The following is a 23,059-nucleotide window of genomic DNA, read 5'->3' as shown; positions in this document are numbered from 1 at the left end:
GGCAGGAGCTGTTTGACCTGATAGACTACCCCGGAGGCCTGCAAAGCTGAGGAGAAAGAGGGAAATGCTTCGCATTGAAGCTGGGGTGGAACATGGGATTTTTTTGCTGATCTGGAGCTGCAGTCCCAGCCCCAGCTTGGTGTCCCACTGGTTGACTGGCCCCCATGAGCAGACTTTAGGAGCCATGCTGTGGTGGAGCTGTTGCCTCAGGTTGAGTGAAACAGGGGATGACTTATGCTTTCTCTTAGTTGCATGTCTTTGGTTGGCACAGAGCTGGCAGGGATGATGTGTATGGTATCTTGCCCATGGGAGGTGAAAGGCTCTCTCTGTTTCTGAAGAACCATGTGGCTCAGAAACTGTGCTCATGGGCAGGAGTGTCTAAAGAGTCTGAGCAACTTTAACCACCTCTGATGACATGAAGCTATATGTTTTTTTCCAAAATTCAATGCTTCCAGCTCTACACTTTCAAGGCACACTGCTTGGACTTCGTCCTTAGGCTTCCTCCATGCACCCATATTTCCCTGCTGACCTGTATTTATCCCAGAATATGGGTTGAGTAAGAAAGCCGGGGAGGCCACTGTTTACCTACGTGGCTGTTTCGCTCATCTCTCCTCCGGGACCAGTGCCCCGTGCCGTGAATGGCCAGGCTGAAGCCGGGAAGCACGGATGCTTCAATCCCTCCCTACCCTCATGTCTCCCAGCACGGCTGGAGGTGAAGCGGCGCTCGGGCCTGCCCCGCCGGGGCGGCCCCTCTCGGTGCGGGGGCGGGCGCCGGCCCCAGCCCGCTGGCGGGCGCCGGCCCCAGCCCGCTGGCGGGCACCGGCCCCAGCCCACCGAGCAGCGGGCCCGCCACCGCCGGTGCCGGCTTTTTGGCATCCCTAATCGCGGCTGGCCCCTGTGATTGGCTGCGCGGCTCTGACCCCGCTCGGGCTCCCGGCTGGGCGGATAAAAGGGGCCTGAGCCGGGGGCTCCCAGGCATTCCCGGAGCGGGCACCAGGGACCGCCGGCCGCAGCATGACGGGCAAAGCGGGCGCGGCGCTGGCCCCCAGCCTGCCCGGTAAGCCCAAGCCCGACGGCGCGGCCGCCGCCCCCGCCGCCCCGCCGCCGCCGCCTCCGCCGCCCCCCGCGGCGGGGGCCAAGCCCAGCTCCGGGCCCACCCCTCCCCGCTGCACCGGCTTCGGCATCCAGGAGATCCTGGGCTTGAACAAGGAGCCGCCGTCGCACCCTCGGGCTGCCCTGGACTCGCTGCCCGCCGGGCACCTGCTGGCGGCCCGCTCCGTTCTCAGCCCCGCCGGGGTGGGCGGTGTGGGCATGGGGCTGCTGGGCGCCGGCGGCATCCCCGGCTTCTACACCCAGCCCACCTTCCTGGAGGTGCTCTCCGACCCCCAGAGCGTCCACCTGCAGCCCCTGGCCCGGGCCTCCGGGCAGCTGGACAGCAGCCAGACGGCCAGCTCAGGTAGGCACGTCCCCGGTCCCCGGGGACCCCGCCGCACCCCACCAGCGCCGCCGCCCGCTCCCGGCAGCCGCCGGCACCCGGTACCCCAGCGGGAGGCCCCATGCCCGGCGGTGGGAAGGCGATTTCGTTTCGGTCCCGAGGAGAAAGAGTAGGGAGGGCGGGACCGTATTCCGCCCCCGTCCGGGACTTGCAGCCGCGGTGTGATGGCGCGGTCGAGGGCGCCCGGTTCGGTGATGCGCGGAGCCCCGGTGAAACGGCCACCCTGCGGCCCGGGAGGCCCCAACTCGTTGCCGGTGAATTAGGGACCGCTCGGCATCCCTTTCTTAGACGGCAGCAGCCGCCTGCAACCCTGCCCGCAGGCCCCGCTCTCAGGCCGCCGCGGGTCCCCTCGGAGCAGCAGGCAGCAGCGCCCGACCCCGGGCGCAACACCCAGCCTCCTCCCGGGAGCGGTCGGAGCCGTCCGAAGCGGTGGCCGGCCCGGGTGGTGAATGTCGTCCCCGTCCGCAGCACGGCCCTCCTGGCAGCGCGGCGCTGGGGCCGGGAGGGTGGCGGGGAGCTGCGGGCAGCAACCGGGCCGGAGCGCGGGGCCAACCCCGGCCGCAGCGGCGCACAGCGGCGCCCATCGAAATGCGGGTCCCGGTTCCGTCCCCCGCTTGCTCCTTCGGGGCAAAGGCAGCGCCGCTCTGCCCTTAACACCCCCCGGCAGGGACACTTCCGGGGAGCGGGGGGCCGCGGACAGACACCAGATCTTCCCAGGATTTTTTATTTTTCTGGCAGCTTCATAAACCTCAATTTTTCCCTCCCACTCTGGTGTTTCTGCGGCGAAGTCCAGGATTCCCGGCCTGGGGCAAGCGGCCGCGGGTGTCCGTCCGCGGTGAGGGGGCTGCAGCTTCCCCATTTTCTTACGATTTTGTTGAGCTCGCCGGGCTCTGCATTTTAGCAGCGATACGACAGCAATCCCAGAAAACGATTCCGGGGTAGAGAGGGGAGAGCGAGAGCCCTGTCTCGGCCCGAAGTCTTCCTTGGCAGGGGTCGATCTCCCCGAGCCGCTCGGACCGGGAGCAGCACCGGCGCCGGAACCGGGAGCAACGCTGGGACCCGGACTGGGGCCGCGCCGGGCTGGAAGGAGCGGCCGGCGGCGGGCCCCGTCCGCAGCGCGATCGCAACGAAAGCTTCGGCCGGAGCCGCCGGAGGGAACGGAGCCGCCGTGTCCGGCCCTGTTTGGGGGTGCCCAGCAGGGAGGGAGCCCCAGCCCACGGCCGCTGCCTGTTTCTCCGCAGATTCCGAGGATGTCTCCTCTAGCGACCGGAAAATGTCCAAATCCTCCCTAAGCCAGAGCAAGAAACGAAAGAAGCGGCGGCACAGGTAAGCGAGCGGCTGCCACCCCACCGGCTCCCGCCGCCCCCCTCCTGAGGGCACCGGGCACCGGCAGCACCGAGTTCCGCTGCCCCGGCAGGCCCGATCCACTCTCGCCCCGATCCGGCACGGAGCGAAATACCCCTCCCGGCGGCGGCCGCAGGACAACCCCGGCGCCCCTGCGGCTTCTTCCCCGGGCCCTTTCCTTTTTTCTTTCTCCCTGTCCAAAATAAATCGGAATTGGGGATGTGCCTTTAGGGAGCGGAGGGATTAGCCACAGGTGCCGTTTTATTTAAATTTTCTGGCTGTGGATCCGGGTATCCGGAGCCGCAAACCCAAGAAGACCGTGGACATTTGGGCGGGATGCGGATCTCCGGTATTCGGGGGAAAAAAAGATCATCAACCTCTCTGAAATAATCAAAACCGTCCCTTGCACCGCATACGGCAATCTTAATATTGGCTGTCAGCAAGGGGGATTTTCTATCGATGATTCAAATATTTTATTACTTGTAAATAAATGTTTTGACAATGGATTAAATAGTTGGGAATCAGACACAGCCCGCAGAGAAGGTGAAGAAGGCTGGAGAATTGGTTAAGGAAACGAAGATCTACTTTGGGAGATCCGGAGGGGAATTGGTATCCCCTCGGGAGTGGTCAGGACTTGACTTCCCAGCTTGAACTGGCTTCTCCCACAGTTAAAATGGAGTTAGATTGTCTGTGCCTTATAAACAGGAACAAAAAAATCCTGTGCTGGGTTCTGGCATCGCTGTGTCCGAAGAGTCAAGACAAAAGAAGGCCAGACACCATCCATCGAGGGTGATTTAGGAATAATTAAATCAATCCTGCCACGGCGCAGGAATGGTGGATTAGAAGATGCCCCAGTGAAAGCTTAGCAGGATGCGGGGTGGAAGGAGACCGACTATCCCAGGAGACATCCCGCTATGTGTGCAACAGGAGGCTTGGTCTGGAGGGCTCATGCCAAACCCGGTGTCCCTCACGAGGCAAATGCTCCCAGTTTGGGGTACTTTGGAGTAAATGCAGATTCGTTTTCTTGGTGGACTGGACAGGGCTGGGTGAAAACACAGCAGGGCTTGGTGTACAGATCACGGTCTGAATGGGAGAGAGGAAACAAAATTCAGATTTGTTTTATTTTATTTATTATTCTAGACAGAAACAAACCTGCAATATCTAGTTGTAGTCGAATATTCTGTAATAAATGGTTAAGACCTCTAGTATCAAGAAAAGGCTGGGAGATGACAGGCCAATAGCCTGAAATATCTGTGGCATGAAAATACCAAAAGAGACAGTGGATTGTGTATTGCGAAAGGGACAGGGGCTACCCAGGGATGAGAGCTAAAAGGGGAAAACTTCAGCTGAATGTCAAGTAAAACCCTCCCGCCAGTGAGCCTTGCAGGGCTACGGTGCTCTTGTCAGACAGGAATGCTTGAAATCTAAACTGGATAAAAATTGGAATAATTTTTCCTGTTGTCCCAGAGAGAGAAAACACATGAGTTAATGTACCTCTGCTGTCCCTAGAGTTCACAGATTTGTCGGAGCTGAAGAAAAACTGTTTGAAGAGAATGGATTTAGGAGTTAATTTAAAGAAGGATCTGGTTGCAGGCAGGTCCCTTACATTTGCATGCAGCTTTTGTTAGTAATGTTATCGATCTGGTGGAATCCTTTCAATTCTGAATAGCAGAGGATATTTCTGAGATTTTCTGTTGGTGCTCTCCGGAACTGCAAAGTGTTTCTGAAATTTGGATGTATTTTAGAGACTTAAAGACTTCCCCTCACCCCCCAGCTTTTTTCTCTTTCCATCCTCCTTCTGGGAGCTACATTTCTTAGTTTGACAATGTATTTATGTGTTTACTATGAACAAAGGCTGCAATTCGTTGTTGTTATTTTCGGTGATGGCGTTTTGTTTGTTTGTTTGTTTTGCTATTAGAGTGGTGTTATTTTTTACCAAAAATCACATTTTGTTTACCAGGGCGGTTGGAGGGTGGGAGTTCTAACCCTCGGGGGAGTGGAAGTGTTCCAAGAGCTCTCATCCAGCCCCCGGAGAAGGGCTTTCATCCGTCTCGGCTTTCCAGCTGCTGATTTTTCAATCTGATTGTCCCGAGCTGAGAACTGGCTGCATAGAGGCGGGTTGGGCTGCTGCCTGTCCAGGGCGGTCCAGGAGGATTTACAGAGAATAACGGGGTAATGCAAACTGGCAGAGAGCAGCTAATGGGATATGGGCATAGAAGCAACCAGGGTGAAGGCAGAGGAAGGGAGATGGCACCAGCTCTCATAGGGAAGGACCGATGAAAAGCAGAGAGGACCAGAGTGGATAAAACCTTTGGAGGATTCAGCCGAGGACTAGGGCTCCGGGGGAGGATTATTTGCTTGCGGAGATTGAAAGGGCTAAGGACCAGCAGCTGGGGACAGGGCTCAGCACCTTTCCAGTCGGGGTGCTGAGGGGATGCCGCTTTATCTCAGTGTGGCTATCGAAGGGTTAAGAAACCTCTGGATGCAAGAGGAGGAGGGGGATGGTTTTCAGCCAGGCCAGGGGTGGGTGCCTTGTCCTGGTTGCTGCTGGTTGCTGGTGCTCGCTGCTGGGGAGGGATGTCTCCAGAGGAAAGTCCCTGAAAGGGAAGGTGATTTGTAACTGTTTAAAGCGCTGTCTTCTTCATTTTCTGGTTCTCCTTTCACCCTGGCACCTGACCTTTTGTGCACAGAAGGACAGGAAATGGGGAAAACACTATTTGTTAGCAGGTTTCTGTAGCTTCTGTGTCCATTTCTCTGACTCTTCATCATCTTTGCTTCTTCTTCATGTATTTTTTGATCAAAGAGTTTTACTCCCCTCAGGACAATCTTCACATCCTACCAACTGGAAGAGCTGGAAAAGGCCTTCAATGAGGCCCACTATCCTGATGTATATGCTAGAGAGATGTTGGCCATGAAAACAGAGTTGCCAGAAGACAGGATACAGGTAATCATATCTCTTGAACCCCCTTATTCTGCCCCTCTCAGCCATGTTCCTTACTCCCTGAAGCAAAGGTAGTGGCATGGGAAGGCTGACATTGCTCTGAATAAACCTCCCCAGGCCCCTGCTCTTGATGGGTAGGCAGCCAGATTAGCTGTTTTTAGCAGATTTGGATTTGGTGTTTGTGTGTCAACATATTCTGTGTTGTACTGGTGATCTGGGGTGGATGGGGGAGGGTGGTATGTAACAGGGGGAATCCTAAATCATTGAAAGGGAACTGGTGTGCAAGGAAAGACCACAGTGTTTTGAGTTCTTGGAGATACAGGCAAGAAGAGAGGCTCCCAGAGAGCAGGTCCAGGTGGGCAGGGCAAGGGGTCCTATCTGCTCCTCTGGTCACAGGAGGGTGCACAGGGCTGTCACAGGCAGCTTGTACTGCTGTGGGTAGGACCGCAGTGCGGAGATGATGGGTGAGTCCCAGGGAGGTGTTGTCTCTGTCTCTGAACATTCACTGCATTTGCCCCTTCATCTGAAGCTTCCCTGAAAATCTCTGGGGATAATTTTTTATTAATGATTTTTAATGTTTGGGGTTTAATGGCATGCCAGTCCTGCCATGCCACTGTGAGGAGGAAGAACAAGGCCGCATGGAGCATCACCGCTGTGTAGTGAATCCCCCAGTGGTAAGGAGCAGCCTGAGCCACAGGCGTTCATGGCAGCCAGTGTGCAAGCAATCGATACAGCCCAAAAAGCCTCAGGAGACTTACAGCTGCTGTGTGCAGGGTGGGAGGCAAAATGTGCTTGGACAGACCAAACATGAAGTTCACAAGGGTGGACTCCAGCAGCTTCTGCTGCTTCCCTCTGCCCGATGCCCTGCTCCCAGGTTGCTGCACAAGACACAGCGCTGTAATGGCCAAGCCTTGAACACATTTTTGCTAGTGCAGGTAACATTTCTTGGCTGACTGGGGATTAAACTGGCCTGGTCCCCTGCACAGTGGCAGTGGCTGCCTCTGTGGCTGGTGCATAGCTGTTTCTACCAGAACCACTGGTCTGAGCGCCATGTGGTGTTGGGAGGGTCCTGGTGTCCCTGGTTCCTCTTTCTGCTGCTTCTCCTCATGCACATCCAACACCCATCAATCTGTTCCTTCAGCCTGTGCTCTCTCTTGGCCAAAGAGATGGCCCAGAAGGCTGCTCCCTTGTGGGTTTGGAAGGTAGCTCGCAGGGCACCCAGCAAGATAACACTGATGCTGGAAGATGCTGAGGCATGACCCCGTGCAGGAACAGGGAGATCCTCCCAAACAAAAGTGCAGTTCTTTTTCTCTCAGTCTTGAGCTCCCCTCACTGCCCCCATTCTTGTGCTCAATCAAGAGTGACATTTTTATAAAAGCAAGTTGTGCTTCTTATCCTGTTCTGCTGGCAGGACTCCTGGTGACCCAACAGCTTGTAGATAACCTGTGTGCTGACAGGATTTCAGAAATAATGACCCATCATCTGAAATCCTACCTGATGCATTAGTATTTTGCTCTGAGCAATTGGCCCTGATGCTTTGCCTGTAGAGAGTGCAAGCTGGATGGAGGGTCACTTCTCCACATGTGACCATGTAGGATATCAAGTCAAGAGGGGAGAGACCTGTCAGGAGTTTAGTGTAGTCTGCATCTACCATCTGATGCTGGGCTGGAAAGGAGATCCTTTTAATTTTCATAAGGGATCTTTTCAAGCAAGGGGTTCATCTAGTAGCACCGTGTACGTTGACCTGCAGAGGCACCATTCCTACTGTGGCCAGAGCTGAGGGCTCTCACTGTGGCTGACGCAGAGGGAGTTGTTACAGCAGACATTGCAGAGCTGAGCACTGCATGTACTGCTTCGACATCTGCAGCATCCTTCTAGTCCTCAGACTTGGTGTTTTATCTCATTTAGAAGTGCAATAGTGGGTAATTCATTTCAGGTCGCGCCGTCTTGCTGCTGGCATGTCATTCTGCAGCTGGCTAATGAACAACTGCCAACTCCTTCCTGTACTGCAGAGTTTTTAAACCTAAGAGTGCTCCTTACTGTGATCCCTCTGCCCCAGCGATCTGGTTAGACTTGGACAGCAGAAGCACCATGTGGTGTGGCTGTTCCAAAGTGTTGCTAATGACACACGTATTCCAGCAGAAAGTGCTTGTGAGTGACACTCTTTTGCTCATCATGAAAAGGGAAATAATGAGAAACAATAGAATTTCTGTGGCATGTGTTGTGTGAGAGCACAAGTACCATGCCAGGGTGAGCATCAGGGTCACATAGGAGTCCTGAGCACCACTGATGAGGGACAACTGTTAGTTCCCACTGACGTTCCCAGGGGGTCAGCACCCAACTGTACCTTATCACATAATCTATGATGTTTCCCTGTCCATGCTTTTTTTTTGTGCCACAAGCTATGACAAGATGATTCCCAGCCTTGGTCACACTTCTTGGTATTTAACCTCATGTTCCTTTTAAACTTTAGCCCCTTTTGTATGAGTCCAATTCTTTCCCCCGTGTTATGTTCACACTCTTTAAATAAATCTAATCTGTTCACCTGTTTTCTTCTCCTGGCTGTCACTTTTGGTTTTCATCATTGCTTAAGCAAGCTGTGAAGATTGTTTCTTAAATAATTCTTCATAAATGACACACTAGTCTCTTAATGATGTAGTTCTTCCGTGAAGCCCATCCTACCTGTCAATCTGTCTGGAGATAAGGGACCACATGCCTGCAGCTGTACACCGCATGTGTTCTCACCAGTTTGGCTGGACTTTGAGTCCTTGTTGAAACAGCCTTTGATTAGCACTGGTCTAACAGCTCCCATATTTATTTCTTCCTATTTATCTAATTCAGTCACTTCAAGCTATGTTTAGACTGATATTTTTTAAAAATCCTTCAGTGTTCTGTGTTCCAAATAGCATTTTATTAACTTTGGCTAACAAGCATAATAATGGCCCTAGCAGCTCAGACACGGGTGAGACGTGGAGGTTAGAGAAGAGTGTGAGAGCAGGGCAGGTATCTGGTCATCCGTACGGCCTCCCAGAATTTTGAACACATGTAGGTATCTCAACATCCCACAGCAAGGAGTTCCACAGCAGAACTGCAAAAGTGAAGTAAATCTTGCTTTGAATCTATTAGCATCATTTAATGCCCCTTGGAAGAGACAGCTGACAGTGAATTTTTATCCCCTTCTTCATAATGTTTATAATTTCATGTAATTTTTTTCTTTTTTTTACTTGCACGAGCTTCTAACTGCTTGAGGGAGCTTATATTTTTGCATTTTCATTGCAGCTTGCAGTTCCTCCCATCTTTCAATATTGTTCTCTCCCTCTTGTAGGTCATTAATGAAAGTGTTTTCTAAGATTGTGCGAATATCACATGCTGTGGGCTTTCACAGCATTTCATGTGGGTTCCCACTGGATCCACACCTAAGAGTGATATCTACCCCTTATTTTCATTCATGGAATTATTTCTCAGGAGATAGTAGTCAAAGAGAAAATAAATCACCTATGAAATTCAATATGAAAGTGAAATTCAAAGACTGCAATTGAGAGAATGATATATAGGAGCTGCTTGCATTTAAAACCTTCAGCAGAACACTACAAATAGCTATCAGAGGCCAAGGAAGTTATTGGTTTGAGAGAACACTGAATTCAGGAAAAATATTCAAATCCTCCATTTAAAGAGAAGATGAACGTGTATTTTTTTTCAAGGCAGCACTCTTTCACATTGCATGCATCTTCCTTCTGTATTGAGCTGGCTGCTCCTAGAAGGAACACGAACATCCTCACATTAGGAAACATGGGAAAAGAATTTAATTTTCCCAGTGAGACACTTTGCACAATTCAGACCAGATGTCACCATGGCCATTTTGCAAGATGCTTGAAAAAGACTACATCGATCAAAGTATTTGAAAGAATATTCAGAAGAGTTGAAGTGCTGATATTAAAATAAACCCAGACCATTCTGTAAAATCCAGGCGTGGTAAGTAGATTCCCGCAGGGAAGTATATCCCTTAATGGACAACCTGTAGTATTCAAAAGCTTATAAATATTCTGACATACGACTTAAATCAGCGTCTTTCTCATAGCAGTTATTCTCAAATGTAATATATAGATTTTTAGGTAAGTTATCCTCATTGAATTTACTAATATGTGACAGTTCCAAACTTCAAACACCAGTATCTACAATATTAAAATTCAGTAATAGTTTGATTTGAGATTATGGAAACGACCGTGTATTTGTCATTACAGTATGTCTCCTACTGGTCAAACAAATTGAATAATCAGTTCAGTATTTCCAAAAAGTAAGATCCTGACTGCCATTGCAGGGACACTACATTCACCTTTTAAGGGAACTCATAAATTAAAAAAAGATAATTAAAGTGCTAAAAATTGCCAGTCCTTGTCCTTAAATTATTGTATGGCAATTATGTGGATGAAGTATTTTGGGACAAATAAAATTGCTCACGTAAGCGAAAGGAACCCCAAAGAGATGCTAGTGCCAAGTTTGAAGGGGAAGTGATTGTCTGTGTATCCAGCAAGCTTTGTTAGGCAGCTAAGAGGTCAGTTTTGGCTAAAACCAAAACCAAACCAACTAAAACTCTAACTGAAATGTATTATTTTAGGTGTTATTAATTAAGACATTTCAGTATCACTGTGTGTAGCCCTTGAGGATTTGAATGGGCATGGAGGAGTCAGGAGGGGTTGTCACCTGGAGGGAAGCATTCCTACCGAGAGTATTTTCCAGAACAAAAGACTTACCTTGCTTTAGTTTTGCAAAAGTGTTCTGTATTTAGAGGTGAATGTAATTTGGAAAAGCCTGATGTACCTGAATTGCATGGAGCAGAAGCTCAGGAGTGAACCCATCAAGTCCCCTCAAGAAACAGGATACAAAGCGTGAAGGAAAAATTGTTTTTACACAGCTTTAGCAGCTCTGACTTCTCCCTCTCCCGCCAGCTATTCTTGCTTGCTGCAGAGCATTGAATTGTACGTGTGACCAGTGTAAGTGTGAAATGGAGGTGGTTGCTCCATGTGGTCACTGACCATTCCCAAATCTGTGCCTGGAATGGCCACCAAGGGATTTCTTAGTGCTGCAGAAAGCAGTGGTGTTATTTGTTTTCCTAAGCTTGTGCTTATCACTATTACTCTCAATAAGTGAAGCCCTGACTATTCTTGCTAAAACTTCGGGTGACTCTTCCACTTAGAAGAGAGAAAGGCCAGCACAAGGCAATGTGCCATGGGTTCCTACCTCTATCTCTATATGGCACAGTCATGGAGATCAGGGAAATTACCAGAGCAATTAGGGTGATTTGAGACAGATTACTGAGGTGATGGAGATGTTGAAAGTGTTGTTGCTGTGTGAGCCAACCATTCCAATATATTATTTCTTTTTTTAAGAACCCTGCAATCCCTGCAAGAAGTTAATCATGAAATAGAGCTGAGCAGCTCGTGCTGGCTGTCCTTGCCAATAATTCCTGAGCACTGGGGCAAGCCATGGTACTGTGATACCAGATAAGTGTCATTAACTTCCCCTATGCTTTTAAAAACGTAGAAAGTGTACAAGTGAGAGTAATAAAACTAATTAAACTTACTGGCTTGGTAAGAATATTGTTATGAGTGTTTCTTGTGGCGTATGGTCCATCTCTGCCGCCCTGTCTTTAATTGATATGTGAGGAGTTCATCCACTTTGCTGCCTTTTCAATAGCATGCTTATTTAGTTGATCTAAATTCACATTCATTTCCATTTTTTAATTAAGATTTGTATAATTTGGCCCTTTCCATAATGGAGTGTTTTCATTACCCTTTACTATGTCTCGTTTTCAGTCCATGTGCTAGAACTTTATTTACAAGTTAATTACCAGAGCTGCAAACAGAGTGTCTGGGTGACGGGTGAGCACAGTGGCCCAGATGACCCTTCCCAAAGGGATCAATATCTGAAAAGTCTTACACTGTATGCCTTTGGCCAGAGGAAGAAAATTAGATGGGAGACAAGAAGCAAAAAGGAGGCCCAGGAACATCTCTTCAGCTTACTGTGAGGTGGAGACCCTCCTGCTTGTCACTAGACCATGTGGGTTATCTGCCCAGTTTGTGGGATTTACCTTGCTACAGCTGGTAGGTGCAGATAAAATGTGTTTTCAGTGCAGAGATGAAAGTATAGAGGTAGGAATATTTTGTATACCCAGGTACCACTTTATCTCTCTGTGCTCAGTCCCTGAGTTCCTTCAGCCACAAAGCAACTTTCTAAGTGTGAGTGAAAATCAAATAAACCCAACCCTGTCAGTCCTTGTTTTCTACTCTGTTTCTTGCAATATATTTATGGATGTCACAGCATAAGGAACAGTGTGATTTTGGTGTGCACTACTGGGAGGGAAGCGGGGCTTTGCAATGACAGCTCTGTCCTTGTTCTCCCCATGGTCTGGAGACACCACCACTGGGGGTCAGATACCATAAAGTGTTGGGGCACTGAAGCTCCCTGTGACAGCAGGCAGGCAACAAAATATGCTGTAGCCCATTGCTGTGAAGTGCCTTGGCAAAGACTTCCCCCATCATGGCCAGGACAATGAGAAATGGCTGTGCAGTCTTCATGCCAGGCTGTGACAACTAGGGCTCTCTTCCCTGCACTTATCCCCGTTTTCTTAACAACCATCAGTTAAGGGTAACACTTCCCTGACTTAGCTTAGGCACTGTGGCTCCTTGATTACTTAAGCTTTTCTGGGAACACTAGCCTAAATCTCTGTGCTGGGAACACTTGCATTCACTCCTCCTTTTGTCTCCTCTGATGCTGCTGCAGTTTTCCACAACTGATTTTTAAAAAAATTATTGGGCAGTACAGCAAGGTCAATAGTTGATTCCCCTCCAGCCTTAGGATACCTGGCAGAGGGACCAGCTGATGGTTTTGTGTTCAAGTTTTCCTTTAATGACCCTTTATTATGAAGTTTTTATCCTTTCCTGACTTTGAATGGAGATTTCTTTAACAGTTCAATAACACAGGCACTTTAGAGACATGGTTAATTTACTCTCCCCTTTATTTCTTAATGGATCTATTTTTCTCTATAGTGTTTATCTTTTAACCTGATAGATCTCAACAAATTATTCTGATTCTTCTCTGGCGGCACAAATCTCCTTTGCCTTTTAATTGTTCTTCTTTGTGGATGTTCTTCTAACCAGGTTTTGCACAGGCCTGTGTAGAAATATAAAAAAATACTACCATCTTCCTCATGCACCAGGCTGTGGAGAAGTCTAGTACTCACTAGACATACGGATGATGCTGATCTCCCCTTGCATGAGGCTGACAGGTCCTTCTGTGGAGGAGAAAAGGGGAATGAGATGGAGAACAAACTGTTGCTACAATAGCCTACAGAAAAGGTGGCTTCTAGAGACGACCTTCATCACAGAAAGCGTCTTAGCCTGGGTGAACTAAGCGTGGGGCATACCTGGGAATGCCCTGGTGAGCTGGATGTGCTGCCCTGGTGTGAGCAGCACCCATGAGTGGGCTGCATGTTGCCAGCTCTGCTGGTCACACCATCAGCTGTGCTGTGCTCTAGGCCAACCTGACAATGTCAGCTGCAGGCATCAGTGGCATGGCAGTGGCAAGTGCCTGAAACATGAGCCTTTTGCAGCTGTAAGGCATCATGTGAAATCTCCTGGAGTCATGAGTTACATGAAGAAGGTGAAGGGCACACAGAGCTGTGGAACAGGTAGAGCCAGGAGCAGACACCTGGTAGGAGCAGAGCTCAGAATGGCATCTGGCAGCCTGCATGGAGCCATAGATCCAGCTAAGCTGCTGATCAGCTGTCATTGTGGTCTGACCATGGTTAAGTCAGTGTCTCAGGGATGTGTTTGCCATGCAGATGTGCTGCATAGGTTGAGTGTGTGCTGAACCACTGATCTCACTGTACCTACCATGCATTTTGTGTGCACACTTGTTTTTCTCTGGGTAAGATGAGAGCCCTGCAACTTGATGAAGTTCTCCACTTTTGAAAGGTTACCTGCCAACGAGTGAGAAAACATGTCACCACACGAGGTGGCAAGGCCAGGTGAAAACCCCAGACTTGCCAAGGGGACACAGTTTAAGACATGTTCCCTGGTTAAGAGGGTTTTTACAGCTTTGGCAGTGTAAGTCAGATAAATTGCAACAGGTAGCTCTTGGCCCACGTAGTGCTTTTAAGAGCCGTATTCAGAGGCAGGCCTGGCCTGTAGGACCAGTGGCATGATAATAGCATGTACATTTTTGCTGGGCGCAGTATTGAGCCTGTATTCAGTGTGTGCCTTGTGCTAATTTAGCTTAGAGGGGACCCAAGCTCAGATGATCCATCATGCCTTTGCTTGAGAGGGATGAGTACTGTCTCACAGCTTGTCTCAGTACATCTGGTTGGACCTGTTGGCCAATGCATTACCAGGAAGGTTTCTTGCCGTGCTATGTGCAGGAACTGCTCTTTCTAATGTGAGCTCAGAAAGCTCTTTCCCAGTGTTTAGTAGGGGGAGGGATGATGAGTCCTGCAATCAGCCATGCAGCCCATGTGCAACCTTTACTGCTCTCATTTAACTTCATACCCACTTTACACCAGCCATAGAAAGTGATGTCACCATAAACAGTGCCAATAATTTTTACATTATGTTGAAAAGACAGCAACAAACTGTTTCCAGGCTTACACAAGCGGTACAGTCTCCATTACAACCCTGGGACAAGAAGTTTTCCTGGTGTGATTACTATAGTGGAGGGATTCAGGGAAGCCAGTTAGACCTTATACTCTTGTGACAATTCATTATAAAGCGCCAGGGCCTGTAAGTGCAGATGGGAAGATGCTCTGAGGAAGATGTGGGGCTGTTCTTTGCAGTGCTCACATCCTCAGACTGAACCTGGCCAGAGCCACTAGCCCTGTCTGATACAAGGGTGAGGACATCGCTGTTTTTTCGGAGGAGTTTTTTGTTTTGACTGCTTTCATTGTAGAGATTTGGGTTGGAAAAGAAGGTAGAAAGGGAGGTGTGAAGTTGTCAAGAGGAACTGAGTGCTGAGGTGGTAGCAGGGCATTGGGTATGGAGGTGAACTAGAGGTGTTTTCTGGTTTGCAGCTGGACCCACCAAAGGGCTTCAAGTGGGCAAGTGACAGGTATGCTGCTGAGCATGATTTTAGGAGCATTTTCCCGCTATGAGGGGGGATAGTGGGCCTGACCAAGATTTTCTAATCTGAGAGAGGCAACACCAGTATGTAGGCAGTGTGAGGAGCTTGCAGTGAGAAACAGAGCTTCTCTGAGCCAGTACTTTGCTGTGAGCTGACAGGATCAGTCCAGAGCAGTGTGGTGGGGAAGGGATGTCAGCAGCTACAGGGTGTGGGTGTACATGTCCAGGTGTTTCCCACAGGAGTAAATACCACGGAGAGAAGAGATTTGGTACATGAATGTGAGAAGTTCAGCTTCTGCATGGTTCAGCCTGAGATGGCTGGACCCCTGGGAGAAGAGTGTGGTGCTGGATGGACATAAGTGTGTTGGGTCAGAAAGCCACCAACACCATCACATCAGGTGGGACCATGACAGCAGATTACAACCCAAGGCAATGTTACAGGAGAAGTCCAGAGAGCTCCCAGGCTACCTCTCCCAGGATAGGGTTTCTCAGCTGTGTTCTCACTTGCAGAGCTCAGTATCGGAAATGGCTTCTTGGCAAGGATTGTACAGAGTTACAGTTCAGGTCCCAAAAGCCGAAGGTTTGCTCTGGGGGAATTGTCAGAGAGCATAGAAGTTGGCATGAAATGCCTATTAGTCCGTGTGCAGGGGAGATGGTCTCAGTGTTGCTTCTGGGGGTACTTGGGATTTTGTCCCTTGCCTTAGTTGCTTGTTTGTCTACATCAGCGTGTGGCTGCACCCCGCAGCTTGGGGCAAAGGCATGTGCTGAGGTGTCCGTGTGTCTGTCTGCGCCTGAGTGGACGTGCATTTGCCTGTGGCCATCTAGTGGACACTTGAGCATGTACTGCTGCGGGCTGGGACCAACCTGTGCTCAGTAACACTTCTTACTTGAAAGATCCCTGTTGAAATGCTGTGTCGAAGGCATTATATGAGATTTGATGAAGCAAAATTTCCCCATTATCTACCCTAGAATCTTCCTTTAAGGCAGGGTTGTCAAACTCATTTTCACCAGGGGGCACATCGGACTTGCAGTTGCCTTCAAAGGGCCAAATGTAATTTTAAGAGTGTATAAATGCAGGAGTAGTGGCCCCTGGTGAAAATGAGTTTGACATCACTCCTTTAAGAGATGAATGCTTGGGTGGGGAAAATAACATTTTTTTTAAATTAGAAAGACAGAAAAAGGTCAATACCAATTCTTCTGTCTGTGTGCTCCAGCTTGGAAAGTGGTAGCTAAGAAAATGAGTGTAATCAGTGAAAATTTTAGGTTGAAACAATACAGAAACAATACTCAGTAACACCCTAGATACCTTAAAATATCCCTTTGCTAATTCAGATTCCTGGCTCGTGGCCAACCTCAGGGAGACTTCTCTCAGACAATGTTTCAGGAGATGATTAGGTAAACAAACTAACTAATATGATGAATGCGGATAACAAGGACACATTGAGTCGCGCATCCCTTTGCAAATGAGAGATTCCTCCTACTACGATTTGCTCTTCTGCATCATCAATAATCTGAAGAAGTATCTGTCATCTTCTGTGATTCAGAGGAGGAAACTGGCAAGAATAACCTTGCCAGTCTTGACGTGGTAACGCTGCAAGCCTGCGGTTGAGCACGGGATGCCTCAACTTTGCTTTGGGCAATGGGCACTGAGGGTGAGAATTAGATTATGATTAAGGTTAGAATCATCCCTATTTATAAAGCTTTGAAATGCTGCTGATTTGGGCAAGGGGACCTCAGAAGAACAGGTATGTGGCACAAGATTCCAGGAGATGATACTGAAGGTGCTGGCATTTGCTGTTATCTTGGGTCATAGGCTGTGGCTGCCCTTGGAGGAGACAGTGACAGTCTGATGTGCCCAAGGGGGTTAGAGGGTGTGTGACATTCAACTCTGACCAAATGATAGGGATTGAGTTAATGGGTGGATCCCCTCTGAGTGAAGTGTTATGTTACCACCTTCTTTTTGCCTGCTTCATGTTGAGAGCAGGTTTTGCAAGGTGATGGGGTTTTGGTTTTGCATCTTTTCTATGCCCAGAGGACCAAACCCATGGATATGGAAAATACTGGAGTTCCTGCAGCATGTGCAGGCGTACCCAGCCTGCAGCATGCAATGTGCAGTGAGCATCATCTTAACCTGCTGCTGGTGCCTGAAGGGCGTCTGGCAGCCTTGTCAGAGGCTCACTTGGCTGCTGGCCCTAGCCTGGTCATGGCAGTGACCCTGCCAGGTCCAGCCCTTGGTGTGCCAAGAGCAGCACTTGTGGAACCTCAGGAACAGCCCAGGAGAGGCCTTTGGGCTGCTGAACAGCAAACACGCACACATGGGCTGAACTTAGATGTTAACACATCTTGTGGACAGCAAGACAAACCTGTCCTCTTCCCTCTGTTCTCCATTTTTTGAGGGTCCCTGGAGTAAGCTTCCCATGTTTTACGGAGGATGCTCATGTGATAACAAAAAGCTGTAAATCATTGTAGGATGCAGCACATTGGTCCAAAAGACAGCTCTGCGCATCAGATTGTGATAGCATTGCCCAAACATCTGATGTGCTTCAGTTCAAAATTAATCAGGGGTCTTCACCGCTGCTTGGGAAGTGTGGAAGCACAAGCACAATTCTTCACTATACCCTGGGGTGGGCAACAGAGAACCAGATGAAAGCAAGTGAGAAGCCAGGTGCATGGTACGCAGCCACATCAGTAATGCACTTCACAAAGCTGAGTCAACCTACGTGATGAGAAGGGACGAGAAGAAACATGGATAAACCTGAACATTGCTTGAAGCAGGCTGAATTTTACAAAGCCAGGGGAAGTTGTAGAGTAGATATCTCCAAGCAAAGACAACAAGCAGTCAAAGTAGTAATGGAATACCAAAACCACGAGTAAATGTGTAAGTGTGAAACTCTCTCAGTGAAAAGTGAGATGCCAATAGTAAATAACTGCATATTTAGAAGTCGTGGCTGATGTACCAATACAGCCAAAAATACCTCAGAATTACTAAAACTGGTGTGTAATTCAGCTTGGAATCAAGTCAGAGGAAATTTCTGATAACACATCAAGAAATTTAAAGAAAGCAGTAACATCTTCTTCCAGAAGAAAGTACCACTGCTGGAGCCATCTGAATGAGGGCAAAATCCTGAAAGTGGGCCACGGAGCATATTTCTGCTGATCTGAAATGGCATGGGGGCTGCCAGCATCATGCTGGAGCTCCTCCTTCTGTGCTCCTTGAGATGGGCTTGTGGCAGAGATGCTGGGCTGCGGTCTGATCCCAGCAATGTTCCGTATTGAGCACCACTGGTTTCACTCGACTTCATGCCTAAGATGAAGATATGGCTCCTGGTATTAAAGCAAGATGGTCAGTCCTCCTGATTTCTGTTCTGGTAGAAATTCTGAGATTTCAAACTTTCCTTTTGCCTAGTTAAAACTGATAGGAAATTCCCATCAAATCATAAAAATGGGTTGGGGGAATCTCAGCATGATCTTACTGAGGTGTTGATGTAATTTTGATTTTCCCATTTGGCTTTAAAGCATAGATTTTGCATGTCATAGGTGGCCAAGATTAAAATACAGAATTCAAAAGAAAGTCATAGATAATTTTGATTACATATCCATTGGCCGGACGCAGTTTCTCCTGTGGGACTGAATCTGCATTTTTTGATTGAAAATCTTCCACCGGCCCTAGTCAAAATTGGACTGCCAGCTGGCAAAGCTTCTGCTTGCTCCAGCGTTTGCAAGGTCCTGCTGTGGGAAAGGGGGTGCGCTGGGGCAGCAGGTTCAGTGGCAGCAGGCAGTGCTGGGGCAGGCTGAGCCCTGGCCAGGGATCATGAGCCATGGAGAAAGATGTTTGGGGCATCAAGACAGAAGGCAGGGGAAAGGGAGAGGTGGCAAAAGCATCAGTGAAGAAGCACCTGGATAAAAGAGCATCGAGTGGAGTTTAAAAAGTTGCCCACTTGGTAACTGATGGAAAAAACCCTTTCCTGGCTGAGATCCCAGGTATGGCAACTGCTGAAAAGAAAACCTTTGTGTAGAGCTGAGCCCTGCAAACTGCTCTGGGTACATGGAAAGGTGTCACTGCAGCTCCAAACCAAGGTAGATTTGCAGGTGCCAGCTCTTGGGTTGTGTAGGAATTTCTCTCTGAAACCAAGGGAAGTAGAGAGTTCTGTGGCAAGGGATGTAATTGTCCTTGTTTATCCAGGGAAGAACAGGCAGTATCCCTCTGCTGTCTCAGATGTGTGGAGCTGCCCCCTTGCACTATGGAGGTGGTGGGGTGGTCTGGTGGGTGAGAAGGAACCACAGGGGTTTATGGTGAGGCTGGCAAGGGAGTGAGCCAGTCATTCCCCTCCAGCTCTGCCCTATGGCCTCTGGGAGTGGGAGAAGTGCATGGCCTGGGGCGAGACCCTGCCAGCACCCTGCCGACTGCACACCCAACAAACCCCTGTGTCACCCAGGTGCGGAGGCTGAGAGAGGCAGCTGTGCACTCCTGAGGGTCCTTGCTCAGGTCCTTGCTTGGTGGATTGTCAGCCATCCATGGTGCAGGGGTTACAAACTGGCAGTATGAAAGTGTAAATCTGACTGTTCATCATGCAGAGGAGGTGACGTGTTGTGAAGCAGCCTGGCTGTAAAATCCCCTCTGACAAGCACAGAGTGTCTTCTGCTGGGAGAAGCTGGAATAACAGCTGTTGGGACCACCACCCCACCCACCCACAGAGTTTCCTGCAGGGCCAGGCCTGTTGGGCTCCCAGGAATGGTGAAGGCTGGCTGTCACCGGCGCTAGCAAGCTGTTGCCAGGGCTAGCAAGCCACTCACCTACCCTGCAGCTCTGTCCTTGTACAGCTTCGGTGCTGGGCAGGTTCTGTCTGCACAGGTAGAAGAGGTGAGCTTGCCTTGCCAGCTGAGAGCAAGACATCACCTCACAGCATCAGTTTCATGGTCCCCACAGCAGAGCTGGGGCTCTGCCCCAGTCTCCCAGTGCTCCTCACTGCAGCCTGAGCTCCCCCACAGCAATGGGTGGTGGGGACAAGAGAGGGTTAAGCTGTCAGCTCTGTAATGTTAAACAGGTGTCAAAGGCACCTCCATATATCTGCAGATTGAAATCAAATTCTTTGCAGTATAAAAAGATAAATTACCCAGGCGATTCCCGCCTCATCCCACTCATCAGACCAGCGCCAGACGGCAAGCAATTTTTTTTTTTAATGTGCTAACGACCTAATCAAGCAATCAAGTTGGAGAAGATTGCGGAGTGACCCCGAGCATCCATCTGCCAGAGAGACCCCGCCATTCATTTCCATTCTGCTGTGTACTTTCCGGGAAAGGGAGGGGAAAAAATAGAAAAGAAAAAAAAATCGTAAACAAATTAACACCCAATTTTCTGTGAGTCTAATTAGTTAAATGAGGAGGTGTTTGAGGTGTCCGTGGGGAGGGAGGGGCTGCCTCTCAGAGAGGGGCCTGGTAACTCCATGGCATTAATTAGCGCAGGTCAATGGTGTGGTTCCCCGGGGACCAGCTGCTTTAATTTCCCGTGATATTTCAGTGCCTGAGGCCCATCGATTCAAACTGAAATTAACTTATTTTTCAATCAGGCCTGGGCTGCCCCTGGGGCTGACTCTTCCTTTGCCTTCTTCTGAATAGACCTCAAGCAATTTTTCATCTAAAGCTGATGCCTCTGCTCGGCGAGAAGGGAGGGGAGCTGGAAAGGGAGGAGGGCAAGGGAGACAAGAGGAATGGAAATCAGAGGGAGAGCGCTAATAGATTTCTGCCAGCATCCCCCACCTCCACCACCATTGCCACCCGCCTCTCTGCTCGCTGCCCCCCAGGTCACAGCTCAGAGATTATTCTGCCAATTTTCTGAGAAGATGAGGGGCTTTTCAAACTGGGAATTCAGGGCACAGTGCACAGCTCAGCTTCCTCCTTCTCCCGCCTCTCCTGAGCATCCGCCCCCAGCCCAACCCTCCCCGCAGGCACCGCTGCCTGCAGCCCTGTGCCGCAGCTCAGGCACCCAGTAAATAATGAAAGAAAATCCCAGGCACAAGAGCCAAAAGCCGCTAGAAAAAAGCGCTGCTATGGCGAATTAATTACATCCTGCAGAGAGGGATGGGATCTGCTCTTACACTTGGCCCTGCAAGGGAGGGAGAGATACCCAACGGCTGCTGCATGGGGGAAGAGGTTGTAGTGCTTTTGGGATGAGCATTCACGTGTCTGCCTTCCTGTCACTGCAAAAGCACATGTGTTCCCATGTGGGAAGTGGAATGACACATCAAAAAACACATTTTCATCCTTGTTGTCCGCCCCAGGTTTGGTTCCAGAACCGCCGGGCCAAATGGCGGAAGAGGGAGAAGTGCTGGGGCAGGAGCAGTGTGATGGCTGAGTACGGGCTCTACGGTGCCATGGTGCGTCACTCCATCCCACTGCCTGAATCCATCCTCAAGTCTGCCAAGGACGGCATCATGGAGTCCTGCGCCCCTTGGCTCCTGGGTAAGAGAGCAGCCACTTTCGTGGGGGATGGCGAGTGGGTCGAGACCAAGTGGGGGGATGTGAGGAAGAAGCCAGAGCTGTGTTGAAAACCCAGGTGGAGGACAGTGAGGTGAGGTCCTCCTGTCACCCTCCACCCCCCTAATAGCTCTCAGCAATAGGGTCTGACTGCTCATCCCAAACTCCTGATGGTTCTTGGACACTGATCTGCAGGATCTGGCTGGGGCAGGAATTTGCCACCCATGCTCAGGCTGGTGTTAGCCTTGACTCCCATGATGCGAGCATCCCTTGCCCAAGGCAGAAGGCCATCCCAATCTGACTCAGCCAGCCCCATGGTGCTGTGTAGGATGCTGGGACCCCCAAACATGCTCTCCTTGCCCCAGGTCCCAGGGGGAACATGCTGCTGCCTTCTACTGCTCTCAGTACCTTGGGGAGCTGCATTTCTGTCTGGTTTTGCTTCGTTTTCTGTGCAGACATAGAGGTAGCAGCTACCTTACTATGCTCCTGTTCTTTGCTTCCTGCTTTCTGACTTTTTGGGCTGGTTCTGCCCCCAAACTAATGCCTGGCATCTTGACAAAGGCCTGTCCTGTCCTTCTATCATTGTGAAAATGAAAGAGGCAGAGGGGTGGGTTGTGTGAGGAGCAGGTTGATACAGGAACAGGCAATGGAAGTTCTCCCTACCAAGCCTCAGTGAAGCTCAGGCAACTGTGCTGCTGTCTGAGACCCTCGTTCTCATGTAGGGACAAGTTAGCTTTAGGTTCACAGAGAGAAATGAAAGGGAGAGTAATTACAGAGCTTTGGGGGCAGACCTGAGGTGCTGGGGCCAGGCTGCCGGAGCTGGTGGCTGCCTTGCCTGGACTGCCCTCGCATGGGGGCCAAAGTGAGTGCCTCGCCGTTACTGCTGTGTGAAGCAAGGGTTTCTGCTTTTCCTTAATTCTGGCCTCTCTTTATCTTTGCTGTTTTCAGTTCAAGATGGCTTTCCCATGCCCAGGCGCTTTTCTAAACCCGAATACCAACAATTCTTTTTAGGGATGCACAAAAAGTCTCTGGAGGCAGCGGCTGAGGCGGGGAGGAAGACGGAAGTGGAGCGCCAGGCCCTGCCCAAGCTTGACAAGGGAGACAAGGAAGAGAGGGGCCCGGATTCCAAAACAACCATTTCCCAGGAGGAACTGAGAGAAAACAGCATTGCCGCCCTCAGGGCCAAAGCTCAGGAGCACAGCACCAAAGTCCTGGGGACCATAGCTGGGGACACCCTGGCCCCGGGCAGGAAGACGGAGACAGGGGAGGGGGCGGCTGTGGCAGAGGATGAGAGACAGACGGAGAAGCTGAACTCATCGCAGAAGGAGGAGAAGCTGATCTAGGGAGGGAGAGGCAGCAGAAGCCAGCCTCGACAGACGTTGTGTCCTCTGGGGGCTGCATTCCCCCTTGGACTGGGAGGCCCCCCGGCTGCCCCTGCCCAGGGAGCGGGGCCCCAGTCTCTGCGTTTGGGGTTGCCTGGCAGGGGCGACCCCCACACATGCCCCTGCCCCTCGCTCCTCCACCCTGCCGGGCTTTCCTCACCCCCCCACCCCTTCCTTTTGGGGGACTGGGAAGTGACCCATCATAGTTGCCACCTGAGAGGACACTGAGGCTCTGGGTCCCTCCAGCCTCACAACCAGCTCTGGGGCTCTCTCCTCCTGCTCCAACCCAGGATCCCATCTGCCATCTTGGAGT

The 23,059-nt window shown here is 50.2% G+C and overlaps 2 protein-coding genes across 2 annotated transcripts in view; one reads left to right on the top strand and one right to left on the bottom strand.

Annotated features, from left to right (window-relative positions):
• Positions 1-1,014: 1,014 nt before the first annotated feature.
• On the top strand, positions 1,015-22,707 carry VSX2 (visual system homeobox 2; the record flags this gene model as incomplete). Its single annotated transcript, XM_082057501.1, has 5 exons — positions 1,015-1,456; positions 2,737-2,821; positions 5,660-5,783; positions 21,169-21,349; positions 22,376-22,707. The coding sequence occupies 5 exons, from the start codon at positions 1,015-1,017 to the stop codon at positions 22,705-22,707; spliced, it is 1,164 nt and encodes a 387-aa protein (XP_081913627.1).
• Positions 20,155-23,059, bottom strand: part of ABCD4 (ATP binding cassette subfamily D member 4) — a 32,275-nt gene continuing 29,370 nt past the window's right edge. Inside the window, exon 21 of the transcript XR_014184537.1 lies at positions 20,155-20,177. The gene's annotated coding sequence lies outside the window, so the exon portion shown is untranslated. The remainder of the gene's footprint in view (positions 20,178-23,059) is intronic.

Source organism: Streptopelia decaocto, assembly GCF_964273445.1.
Source record: "Streptopelia decaocto genome assembly, chromosome: 7".
Classification (NCBI taxonomy): Eukaryota; Metazoa; Chordata; class Aves; order Columbiformes; family Columbidae; genus Streptopelia; species Streptopelia decaocto.
Note: the sequence above shows the minus strand (reverse complement) of the source record. Positions and strands in the feature narration are given on the sequence as shown.